The sequence below is a fragment of the Juglans microcarpa x Juglans regia genome, chromosome 3S, assembly GCF_004785595.1.
Source record: "Juglans microcarpa x Juglans regia isolate MS1-56 chromosome 3S, Jm3101_v1.0, whole genome shotgun sequence".
NCBI lineage: Eukaryota > Viridiplantae > Streptophyta > Magnoliopsida > Fagales > Juglandaceae > Juglans > Juglans microcarpa x Juglans regia.
Window position 1 is genome coordinate 10872902 of NC_054599.1, and position 14243 is coordinate 10887144.

A 14243-nucleotide genomic window follows, 5' to 3' on the forward strand; every position below is an offset into this window, starting at 1 on the left:
TTGGACCCCCGAGTGAAGAAACAATGTCGTTCCACGACGTCGTTTAGTTATTTTTTTAATCCAGATGTAAAATAACGTCGTTTTACATCTGATTTTTTTTTTTTTAAAAAGTCAAAGTTCGGAGTTCAGAGTTCAGAGTTCGCCATGAAGCTCAATCTCCGATAGTCATTCTCAAAGTCACTCCGCATTCTGACAACTCCGACTCCGTCAGAGTCGGAATCGAAGCGGAGGTTGAACGAAGTCAGAATTATCGAAAGTTCGCACGAGCCTAGGTATAATGCATGTTAATTGTCTTGAATGGGGGTATGTAACCCAGTGTTGCATGCTCCAATGTTTCAATCACCACCAAATCCCAAGCAGGGGTTGGAGGCATGACACAAGTACAAGTATATCACTCACCTGTGGCGCCCTCAGCCCTCGATAACGTACCCGATGAGGGATCGTGGTGCCAGGGATGCTAGCCGATCAACAATACCCGAATCTTTCCTAGGGAAAGTACGTGACCATATGGTGAACACACGCTAGTGGTAATAAATCGCAGCGGAATATGTAAGGGGATTAGACAGAGACTAATGGTAGATGTACTAGATAGGTCTACAAATATAAACCTTCATTAATAGTAATATCTATAAGTCACTATCACTTCATACCAAACAATATTTTCCACTGTTATCAATCCATCACTTACATTAAAACACAATGAACCGTAAAGAGTTTATTACCTAACTAAAATAAACATCTTATGATACTAATAATCACTAGTCAGAGAAAGTCCTCCGTAATTACTTCTCGGATTAGGTTGGTCTATCGTTCTCAAGATAATCCTCTTGGGCTAAATCTGCATCAAGATCTACAGCTCTGATGAATGAAATCGTAAGTGAGACCACCACTATGAGATTTGTAACAAATCCCAGTAAGTTAAAACCCATGACTGTACTAACAATGAGAGACAATGACAATGAGTATGCATGTACTAGTTCGTGTAAATAAAGTTGAGAACACATATAGTCATGCATGGCGAGATATCACCCTCCGAGCAAAACTCATGTATTCTTAGTCTAGGTGAGGAATCATCCTCTGATCAAATCACAAGTATATAAGCATGGTGATGAATCACCCTTTGATGAAATCATTTATATGCAAATTCATTATCAAGGTTAGGAATCACCCTATTATAAAAACTCGTAAAATCACAAGATCTTATAATATAAGTACCAACAGGGAATCACTCCACCCATTCAACACGGGGAATCTCTGTAATGCCCCAATGCAAGGCCCAAACCACATGGCCTATACTCCAAAAGGACTAGTCAATGATACAATTAGAGCTCCATTAGAACCTTATAAAGAGCAATAACTTCTCTTTTCCAAGCAATGTAGGATCTCATACACTACTTACCCTTATCCATATCATATAGGGTATCACAATCTATCCCCTTAAATTCTCAATGTCCTCGTCAGGCCTGTCCATTATAGGTGGCACAACTCAAGTCCAACATTTTTTGTTGGCATAGGCTCTGATACCATTTTCATATTCAAGAACGCTTTGGCATAACATAACTGAACTTCTTCATCTTATTATATCATATCATATCGTATTTTATCATATCATATAAAATATTTAACCCCCGTGGTAGGGTTGTGCTATCCCCGGTGGCCAAACCAGATAGTATCATATTGTGAAACTTCAATTTTTTCAATCTCGGAGCGCCGACTGTGCACATAGGAAAGAACACATAAAAGACCACTTTATTTCTAAAGTGGGTGCACTCATATCATATCATATCATGTTGGTACCAACCATATCACGTGAACCAATATCATCATATCAGAACCATATTCATAATCAAAATCAAAACAGATAAATATGCCAAAGGTTTTTCATATCCATATCATATGAAAACACGTGCTAAACATATTCATATCATTTCCATTTGATAAAAAACAGATCCAAATCATTTCATATCACATGTATAAAAAACTCAATGATATCATATTCGCTCTTTTGCAAATTTCATAAACATGTCAAATTTTGCTCATGTTTACACTATTTATGTCAAAAGCATTTCTTTTGTCTTTCATACATATCTCATGTGTAACGCCTCGTTCCCGGAGGTCCGGAGAGTTAACTCTTAATTTCTAAAATCAATTTAAATAACACAACTATAAAATCCAGAAAATCCCATAAAATGTTAATCCATTTAATCAATTCAAATATCTAAGTTCCTCCATGGGGACAATAAAGAGAATCTCAATAACATAAATTAAAAACTCTCCAAAACTCGAAATTATCCTTAACTCATCAAATCAAAATACACGAAAAATAAAATCAGTTCACTAACTATGACTCAAATAAGCACTTGTACCCTCAAGCACTTATTCCACTTTGATCATCACACATTGCTAAAACTTCCTACTCTTGTTCTCCAGCCGAAAGATCAAAATTATCTGAAAAATATATGGAGATAAGGGGTAAGTTATCAACAACTCAGTAAGCAGATGACATATACTAGTGTGTAAACATGAGCATTTACAGAAATCAAAATGCAGAACAAAACATTTCCATTTTTAGAGTGCGGAAGCAAAACATGTTATCAAAATATCAGAGTGAAGATTTAGAAATAATTTCATTCAAAAATATCCTTTTGGCATAGCATAAATGATCATCATCATCATCAGAACATCATATCAGAACAAAAGACATGTATAACTCCCGTGGTAAGGTTGTGCAATCTGCGGATAACTAAGCAGAACATAAATCACTCTATCACCAAGATGTGCACTCAAAACAGAGACCACTACTATAACCCGTGGCAGGGCCGTATCCACTATTATAATCCCGTGGTTGGGCCGTATCCACTATTATTACCCGTGGTTGGGCCGTATCCACTATTGTAACCCGTGGTTGGGCCGTATCCACTATTGTAACCCGTGGTTGGGCCGTATCCACTATTATAACCCGTGGTTGGGCCGTATCCACTATTATAACCTGTGGCAGGGCCGTACTTAACAGAACGGAAACAAAATCAAATTCATAATCAAAGAGTCGTGCCAAATGTTTTCAAAGATCACATCTTATCCAAACAGAGTACTGAACAAAATTATATTATCTTCGTAATCAGAACAGATCCAAAGCATATTTACAATATTTATGCACAAATTTTTATATTCACTCTTTTTGCATAAATCAGAAATAAAGTGTCAAAAATAAGCTCATATCTACACCAGTCATGATGGAAAATACTCTCTTCTTAAACAGAATCTCATGAATAATGCAGAACAAATAACTGAGGTAGTTCAAATTTCTTTTTATAACCAAATATTTATATTTTTCAAAAGGTTAACCTCAGCTCATTTTATTTTAATGCAAAGTCTAGCATAGGAACCTCGCTTATCTGGACTTCTTAGCTTTTTCGAAATTTTACTCAAAATGTCGAATAATAATTAATCGTCACCTATAAAATAATCACGTAATTCTCGTAAATTTTCAATTAATCACACATTTCGATATTTAATCCTAAACTTCTAAAATAATTTATTTTAATCCTTCAATACCTAAAAATCATCATAACCTTAAAATACCATCATTTTCTAAGACCATCAATATCCACTTAATTGAATTCATACCAAATAAGAAAATTTATTGAATAAGTATTATGATAATTATATAACTCAATAAAAATTAATACTCAAAATATCTAAAATACCAACAATATTTTATAAATAAAAAGAATACATTAGTTACTAAAATTTCCATAAAATAAATCATGAAAAACTCCTCTCTTAAAAATAGGTTTACTTCCTTTAATTAACAATATTATTAAAATACAAATATAATATTTATTGATACTTAAAGCAAAACTCATTTAAACATAAACCCCAAAAATAAAACTTCTCACTGAAAACATTAGGTTAAACCAACCTTCCATATATATATATATATACATATATATATATATATATTAGGTCAAAATTAGTAAGCACCCAACCTAGGTTAAAACTTTCGATATATAATATATATATATAAAGTACGGGATTAACATGCAAATAACGAGATTATGCAAATAACGTAAATCATGCAAATAACCTATAACCTATAACCTATAAGCGTTAATCATGCAAATAACGGGATTAACACATGCGGCGGCAGGAACTTACCCAAGGGAAACCGAGGCACGCGTCGAGGGGTGATGCGAGACGGGGATGGCTGGAGGGACCGTGGTGGCACGACTGAGGAGCAGGAGTGCGGCGGAGAGGCCGTCGAGTTGGGCTGAGTAAGAGAGAAAAAGAGAGGGAGAGGTGAGCGCGAGAGAGGGCGGAGAGAAAGGAGGGAGTAACCGAGGGAGGTACTCACCGTGAGGGGGTGCTACGGGCTGAGGTGACCTGAGGGTGTTCAACGCCTTTTTCCGAGCAGGTGGCGACGGCTTGGAGTGGCTAGTGCAGTGCAGTGGGTGGACCTCTGTTTCGGGTGGCTAAAAACAGGGGAATAAGCAGCTGGGTTTTCCGTGAGAGGGGTGGCTCGCGGTAGAGTTAACCGCGGTGGTTTCTGTGAGGTGAGGTCACAACGTGGCGGGGCTCTAGGTGGAGGGTATGGCAGCGGTTTATGGTGGTTGAAAGCTGCTCTGTTTTTGGATACTAAAATAGAGGAAACCGAAACTTGCAGAAGAGGCTACGGGATGATAGGCGGCAGCTTCGTGTGGCTGCCGGTGGAGGCTTGTAGTGGTCGGTTCTGCTTCGGGCTAGTGTTTTCCGTCGTGCAAGGGGCCAGCTGTGTGGGTTGCAGCGTGGAAGGCTTGGCAGTGGGACTGCCCTTCGGTGGTGTTTGTTCGGTTTCTCGTGGGGCTTGGACAGTGCTATCGCACAGTGGTTCGTGTGTTTTGGGCTGGGTTGTTGAATGGAAGAGGTGGCGCAGGGTGGTTTTGAGCCTAGGTGGTGGCCGCTTACGGTAGAAGGATGGGCGTCGGTTTTTTACGTAGAGAATGGAGTTTGGCATCGAACTAGGAGGGCTGGGTGGTTTTGTGCAGTGGTTCAGTGACGTCACAGGGTAATTCTCAAGGGTATAAGTTGAAAGTGTATCTTTATATATGTGAGGTGAAATCCTAGAGAGACGAGAGAGACGTGTGTGTGCATGCATGCTGTGAACAAATGCGTGTGTATGCATGCCGTGGATGAGAGGCAGAGCTAGGGGGGAAAAGAAAAATAAAAAGGGAAAGAAAATAAAACAAAATTAAATCTGGGGTTTAAAATAATAAAAAAAAACATGTGAAGAAAATATAATAAAATAAATGAACTAAAAATAAATAAATAGATAAAAAAAAGAGCTTGGTTGGATCCGGGTGTTACATCATGAGTGAATGCAAACCATATACTGGGGGTATTTTTCACCTTTTCTTTTTAAAAAAACATGCACATTTTAACTCAACTCAAACAGCCATATAATCACTTGGACAGCCCACACTTCAACCCAAAATACCATAACCAATTTCAATATTGACCTCTACACCCACCGAAACCAACAACAAACTCAAATAATCAATATATCAACCCCCTCCAATGGCCCCTCACTCCAAGCAACCACCAACAACTCAACCAATTCAGCAATAATGTACCTTCAAATAATTTACACTCCACTCCAACGGTCGTATAAAACCCGAATAGTACAAAAGTAGCCACTACATAACCCCGAGTATCCAGTAAATTCACTACACGTCCCACTCAAATAATCCAAACTCAGAAACCATTCCAATACACTTCATCAATATAATAGCCAATATTAAGTCACAAACAGTTTCCACACAACTTCCAAAATAGTTAATAAATATTCAAAATTGTCAATATGAACAACTCTAACGTAGAAACCAACTAGCTCCAACTATCCAACCAACATACTACAAAATATCACAAACAAACCTCCAATTACACCGTCACATCAACCCAACTAGCCACAACAATTCCAAACCACTCAACACAGCCAACCAAGTTTCATATATTTCATCGATTCATCCATGAATATCATAACAGTGCAGATATCACATTAATTTTCCAAAACTAGCGTTTGTGATTACCTTGTAGCACTTCAAAATTAGATCGTGCTATTCCACCTTCCACTGAACCCGATAGCAGTCCACTCCGAGGTGATAAATTCTAGATTTTTAGAATAAAAAAAGGGAATGTGTGAGGGACTCAAAAACACATAAGAATAGAGAACTTAAAAACAAAAGTTTAAAGAGAGTTTTACCTAAAATCAGGTTGAGTGAGAAATGCCTACAACTTGTATTTAAACTGGTTTAATACTTGCCACAACCCAATAAATTTTCAAGAATTTGAAGAGATATGTCAAAAATCTGACAAAGGCAAAATAACAAGAGTAAATAAAAATATTAAAATCTGAAGCCCATTCTAAGAAAATAAAACAAATAGATGAAACTGCTACCTAAAATTTTTACAGCAAAAATGCAAGAGATAGAAGAGATGCGAGGGAGAGCGTCGATTGGAGAGGGAAACTGAAAGTGAGAAATGCGCTACAGTGGAGTGAAAAATGTGGGAGAAAAGGAAACTGTCGAGCAGAAAACAAAAGCTCATGAAACAGAAAGCAAAAGGAGGGAAAAGAAAAAGAATCGGGGAAGGAAAATTGAAAGGGGTCATACCTAGAAGAGAAACGACGACATTCAATGGTTTTGGGCTGGCTTCAGCTGACATGGGCGTGGGCTTCACATCCTTTCCTCTTACAAAAATTCCATCCTCAGAATTTGCTACAAGCTATCAAAATTCTCGTCGAACAAGTGAGGGTACTTAACTTGCATCTCTTCCTCGAATTCTCAAGATGCTTTGTTGATAGCATGATTATTCCACAACACTTTAACCAAAGGGATAGTTCGAGTCCGTAACACTTGCTCTTTCCTGTCCAAAATCCATATTGATTCCTCGGTGTAGGCCATATTCTCTTGAATCTGAAGTGGTTCATGATCTATAACATGGGTGGGGTCATGGATGTACTTTCTCAACATAGACACATGAAACACATTATGCACTCCCGAGAATGCCGGTGGTAATGCCACCTTGTAAGCCACTGGTCCAATCTGATCAAGAATATCAAACGGTCCAATATCTTGGGCTCAACTTACCATTCTTTCTGAATCTCATAACCCCTTTCATCGGTGCTATCCTCAAAAATATTTTCTCTCCAACCTCAAACTCTAATTGGCGGCAGCGTTTATCTGCATAACTCTTTTGTCGGCTCTGAGCTGCTTTCATTCTAGCCTGAATGGTATCTATCTTCTTTGTGGTCTGCTGAATAATCTCTGGCCCCAAAAGTTTCCTTTCACCTACTTCATCCCAATACATTGGAGATATACACCTTCTACCATACAAAACCTTGTAGGGTGTCATTCCAATACTAGCTTGGAAACTATTATTATAAGCAAACTCGACCAATGGTAAATGTCGCATCTAAGTTCCCTTAAAATCCATCACGCATGCCCTCAACATGTCTTCCAAGATCTGAATAGTTCTTTCTGACTGCCCATCTATCTGAGAGTGAAATGCAGTACTGAAACATAACTTAGTACCCATTGCCTCTTGTAAGTTTCGCCAGAACTTGGAAGTGAAGCGAGGGTCTCTATCCGACACAATGGATACCGGTACCCCATGCAACCTCACTATCTCCCTCACATACAGCTCAGCTAGTTCCTCCACTTTTTAAGAAACTTTAATAGGCACAAAACGAGCAGTTTTCATTAAGTGATCCACGATCAACCATATAACATCTTGTCTGCTCAATGTCTTTGGTAGACCTGTCACAAAGTCCATGGAGATATGCTCCCACTTCCACTCTGAAATATGGAGTGGTTGTAATAATCCTGCTGGTCTCTGATGCGTTGGCAAGTTAGGCACTGTTTCACAAATTTAGCAATTTCTCTTTTCATACCATTCCACCAAAAAGACTCTCTCAAGTCTCAATACATCTTGGTACTCCCCGTGTGAACAATGTATAAAGAACAGTTTGCTTCTTCAAGAATTATCCTTTTTAGTTCATGATTAACTGGCATGCACAATCTACCTCTAAACCTTAAAACTCTATCCTCGGAAACACTAAAGTCAGAGTTGTCCCCATTCCCTACTTCTTCCACTAGCTTCACCAACCTTGAATCCACTTTCTGAGCAGCTTTGATTCTATCTATCAAGGTTGGTTGAACTATCAAACTGGCCATGAAAGTACTAGTATCACTAGTGATGACCTCAATACCGGCTCTTTCTAAGTCCATTAACAACCTATGTTGAGTGGTAAGGGCTGCAACTGCCGGTCCCATTGACTTCCTACTTAAGGTGTCAGCTACAACATTAGCTTTGCCTAGGTGATAATTGATGGTGCAATCATAATCCTTGATCAACTCAAGCCATCTCCTCTACCTCATATTTAATTCCTTTTGGGTGAAGAAATATTTCAAACTCTTATGATCTGTATAAATTTCGCACTTTTCCCCATACAGATAGTGTCTCCAAATCTTAAGTGCAAAAAATGATTGTCGCAAGTTCCAAATCATGTTGCATCAGTACGCACCCCAATCCAAGCCTTGATGCATCGCTATAAAATACAATCCACCTCTAGCAGTGGGGATTGTTAACACCGGAGCTGTCACTAATCTCTGTTTCAACTCCTGGAAGCTTTCTTCACACTTTGCTATCTATTCAAACTTATTATTTTTTCTGGTGAGTGCAGTGAGATGAACTACTATCCTGGAGAAACCATCAATGAATCTAACCTCATGAACATTCTTCGGTGTCGACCAATTAACTACTGCTTCCACTTTTCCCAGGTCCACTGAAATGCCATCTTTCGAAACTACATGCCCCAGAAATGCGATTGAATCAAGCCAAAATTCACACTTCTTTAATTTAACAAATAACTTTTTATCGAGTGTCCAAAGTACAAGCTTCAAATGTTCTTCATGCTTAGTCTTGCTTTTGGAGTATATCAGTATATCATCAATAAAAACAACCACAAACTTATCCAAAAATTCATGGAACACCCTGTTTATCAAATCCATGAATATTGCTAGGGCGTTAGTCAGGCCAAAAGGCATAACCAAAAACTCATAATGGCTATATCTGGTCCTGAAAGCCGTCTTAGCCACGTCTTATGCCCTGGTCTTCAATTGGTGGTAACCCGATCGGAGATCAATCTTTGAAAATACTTTAGCACCTTGGAGCTAATCAAACAAATCTTCTATATGAGGTAGTGGGTACTTATTCTTTATGGTCACCTGATTAAGTTCCCTGTAATCAATACACATTCTTATCGATACATCCTTCTTCTTCACAAAGAGAACTGGAGCTCCCCAAGGTGATACACTAGGCCTGATTAAACCCTTGTCCAACAAACCTTGCAACTGCTCCTTGAGTTCCACTAATTCAGACAGTGCCATCAGGTAAGGTGCTTTCGAAAGAGGTGTCGTGCCTGGGACTAATTCAATAGCAAACTCTACCTCCCGTTCGGGTGAGAGTCCAGATAAATCTTCTGGGAAAACCTCTGGATATTCACTCACAATAGGTATCTACTCTAACTTCAACTCCTCTTTTGGTGCTTCTACGACACAGGCTAAGAATCCCAGGCAACTATCACATAAAAATTTTCCAACCTGAATGGCAGATATGATGGGTGGGTGCAACCTCACTTTCGACCCTATGAACCAAAATTCACTTTCTTTGGGGGTCTAAAAACCACTTATTTTTTAAAACAATCAATACTGGCAAGGTAGCAAGCCAGCCAATCCATACCCAAAATCACATCAAACCCAATTATGTTAAACACTATTAAATCTGCTGCCATTAATCTTCCCTCAATAGATAAAGGACACCCTGATAGAATCTCATAACAGACTACCGAATTTCCTGTTAGGGTCGCGACCACTAACTTGTGCTTTAACTTTTCAGTTTCTAAAGTGCAAAATCTAGAGTAAGTCATAGAAACAAATGAAAGTAAGTCATAGAAACAAATGAATGTGTCGCTCCCGAGTCAAATAACATAGTGGCATTATTAGAAAACAAATAAAGGGTACCTGTGGTCACAATCAACATCATTCATGAACTAAAATTTCCAAGTCTTAACATCAACCAATAGATTAATATCTTAAAACAAAACAAAGAAGACATACCAGTGATCACATTATTTCTATCCTCAGCCTCTCTAGGTGTCAGAGCAAAAACCCGTGCAAGCACATTAGTACGCTAGATGTGGTCTCGCGCTGTCCCTACTGCTCTGGGTGGTGGTGGCATGTTGCTGTCCAATTGCAATGGGCGGTCCCTGAGATAGTGACCCGGTTTGCCACAATGGAAGCATAGTCCAACCTCCATCCTGCATACTTCGGCATGTACTCGGTTGCAAGTTCTACACTGATATGCATGTTAGGTGCCCTGAACTGGCCTCTTACCAGTGCTACTACCTTCATTCCTCTTTTTCCACGATCCTTGATCCATGCCAGAATAATACCTAGATGTTATGGTCCTTTTCCTCTAATCATGCAATGCAGCTCTCCTTTGAAGGCTTCGTTCAAAAACTGTGGCCTTATTTACCAACTCTGAAAAGTTCTGAATCTAGAAGCCCACTACTCGTTGATAAAGCTTTTCATTTAGCCCTTGCTCGAATTTACACGCCTTCTTTTCCTCATCAGGAATCAGATACGCAACAAAACAGGATAACTCAGTAAATCTAGCTGCATATTGATGTACAGTCATAGTTCCCTGTACCAAGGTGGCAAATTCTATAGCCTTGTCCTCTCGAACCGAGCTTAGGAAGAAGCGTTCAAGAAAAATTTGCTTGAAATGCAACCAACTGACTATTTTTGTCCCTTCCGCTTCTCTAATAATTCTTTTAGAAATCCAACATCTATTCGCCTCCCCAGTTAGCTTGAATGTGGCATATGCCACCTTCTGTTCATCTGTGCAATTTAGGACCTGCAATATCTCCTCAATGTCCTGAATCCAATTCTCCACTAGGGTTGGTTCGCCTCTCCCATCAAATAAAAGGGGGTGCATCCGATTGAATTGATCTACGGTACAGCCTCCTTCGTTATAGTTGTGTTGGCGACCAGACGGATTCTGCACGAGGTCATCTATTAATTGATGTGCCGTTGCTCGTAGTACTTCAGAAGCACTCGGGTTTTCTTCCCTTTCGTTCTCGTTTGTATTTAGACTCGATGACAAGGTGCCAACTTGACAAAATAACTTCGATCTTTAATAATCGTTCCAAAAAATTATAGAGTTCATATAAACATAATTAATTAGTGGTACCCGTAAAACAAAACATATATATAATACTTCAAAGTTATAAACGTACCTATAATAAAGAGAAAAGAAGTACGCACAACAATAGTAATGGTAAGTCTCCAAAGTCTAAAACTTTAGCTCCATCAAATCTATTTAAAAAGTCTCCGGAATCAACCAAACCACAAACAACAAGAATTCAGCTCAAAGACCCGTAAAATCCTATACATCAAAATCATTCCTAAAGTCTGCAAATCCTAAGACCTCAAATACCTATAATATTCTACCTTATAGTCAGTTCCACTATCACATCAAATCTGAAAATGATTTCTTAAAGTCTATCTATACTTCAAAATCTCACGTACTATAGTTTGCATAACCTCAAACCTAGCTCTGATACAATTGTTAACGCTCTAATGGAAGGCCTAAAGCACATGACCTATACTTTAAAAGGACTAGTCAATGATACAATAAGAGCCTTATTGAAACCTTATAAAGAGGAAGAACATCTCATTCCCAAGCAATGTGGGATCTCATAGACCACCCTATCCTTATCCATATCATATGGGGTATCACAATCTCTTTGCCTAGACAATGCGTGAACTCATTCACCAAAATTGATGGAGAATTGATCAATTCACCTGACACGAAAAATCACTATACCCGGTCGACACATCTTCTTCTTCATCCCCTCTTGCCGTTGTGCTTGCCGAGAATCATTATGTCAACTGTAATTTACAAGACTGAATCAACCCCACGAGAAGAGCAACACTGCAACATTTACCGTGGATTGGTTTTCACCGCAAAGTTACCACGTTCAAGTGCCGCTAAACCTCATTCATGTGCCGCTTAGGATCACCGGTAAGTGCTTCACATCATGGTACCCCACGTTACACTTACCTAACACACAGATCATGTCGCATATGCTTTATTTGTTAATCGAAAAGAGAGGAAGATAAGGGGTATCATAGCGTAACCCTACTGTACTGAGCCACCTTTTAACCATGCCATAGGTATTTTCAAACTTCGCTCAATCACCAAAATCAAAAAGGAAAAAAGGAAGGAAAGTTGTCACATCGTTACCCACATATGTACACACTACTACAGTAAGTTTCCCCATACTCACAAGTTTATATATTCTCTCCCTTCGCACATCGAACCCTACACAGACTTAAAGATCTAGGATTGAGGTCTGGGAAGGGGAGTGAAGCGAGGAAAGTCAACATAAGTGTACGCGTTTTAGTGGAATTACATGGGTAGGAGACCGAAGCTTAGGAATTTTTTTTTTTTTTTTTTAGCGAGGGGACGTTGGGCGAGGAAATGTGAGCAAAGTGATAAGCCAGCAAAGTGTTAATTGAGCAAGGTGTTAAGGGAGCAAGTGTTAGGTGAGCAAAGTGTTGTAGAGAGAAAATGGGTGGTGACTCGTGGCATCTAAACTAGAAGGTGTATAATCCAAGTGAGACATACAATTTGATTTCTCTTGAGAAAGTTGTCTTTCGTTCCGTGTGGTCATCAAGTTGATTTTGTTAACATTTACTAGAAGGTGTATAATCTAAGTGTGATACCCCATATGATATGGATAAGGGTAGGTGGTGTATAGGATCTCACATTATTTGGGAATAAGAAGCTCTTACTCTTTATAAGATTCTAATGGGGCTCCAATTGTATCATTGACTAGTCTTTTTGGAGTATAAGTCATATGGTTTGGGCCTTCCATTGAGGCGTTACAAATGGTATCAAAGCCAGTCCCAACCAGAAATGTGGGACTTGAGCCGTGTCACCTACAATGGATAGGCCCAAAGAGGACGTCGGGAATTTAAGGGGGATAGATTGTGATACCCCATATGATATGGATAATGGTAGATGGTGTATGGGATCTCGCATTCCTTGGGAAGAAGAAGTTCTTACTCTTTATAAGATTCCAATGAGGTTCCAATTGTATCATTGACAAGTCCTTTTGGAGTATGCCCCACAATGGAAGGCCCAAACCACATGGCCTATACTCCAAAAGAACTAGTCAATGATGCAATTGGAACCTTATTGGAACCTTATAAAGAGCAAGAATTTCTCATTTCCAAACAATGTGGGATCTCATACACCACATGCCCTTATCCATATCATATAGGGTATCACAATCTACCCCATTTACATTCCCGACGTGCTCGTCGGTCCTGTATATTGTAGGTGGCACGACTCAAGTCCCACATTTCTAGTTAGGATTGTCTCTGATTCCATTTGTAACACTCCAATGGAAGGCCCAAACCACATGGCCTATATTCCAAAAGGACTAGTACTCAATGATACAATTGGAGTCTCATTCGAACCTTATAAAGAGCAAAAACTTTTCCTTCCCAAGTAATGTAGAATCTCAAACACTACCAACCCTTATCCATATCATATGGGGTATCACACTAAGAGTTAGATCAAATATATATGTACTACGCGTCAATATTTTTTGTGTTTCTGTATGCCTATCCTGAAACCAATATAAGCAGTACGTACTACGTTGAGTCTAGAGAGAGCCATGGCCCTCGTCCTCCCATAATATAATTATTAATTATTATTCATATTCAAATAAATTTCGGTAAAAAGTAATATTATTGATCCTAAAAAAATCGAAAACTTCTCGAAATCTTTCAAAAACATGAAAAAATTTCTTCACCCGTCTAAAATTGTTGACTCTTCTTAAAAGTATGAAATAAAAGTAGTTTCTATATCTTCCTGAAGTCCATAATTTGGCCGCTAAAGTATGAATACATACATATATATATATATATATATTTCTTTTATAAAATTCAAAAGTCTTTCAATTTTAAAAAAATTAAATTGTCAATTTTAAACCTTTAAACGTTTGCACATCCTCTCTTAATATAAGTTCCTTCTATCAACCTTGTTCCTATTTTTGTAGCGAATAGAAAAGCAGAAACAATCAGGATTCAGAACATACATCTTTATAAAGTAATATTATACGCAACACTCTC

At 38.6% G+C, this 14243-nt stretch overlaps 1 protein-coding gene across 1 annotated transcript; it reads right to left on the reverse strand.

Annotated features, from left to right (window-relative positions):
- Nucleotides 1–10593: 10593 nt before the first annotated feature.
- LOC121258683 lies at nt 10594–11034 on the reverse strand. The gene has a single exon (XM_041160227.1). It carries the CDS (start codon nt 11032–11034, stop codon nt 10594–10596), a length of 441 nt encoding a protein of 146 aa, XP_041016161.1.
- Between the last annotated feature and the right edge of the window lie 3209 nt (nt 11035–14243).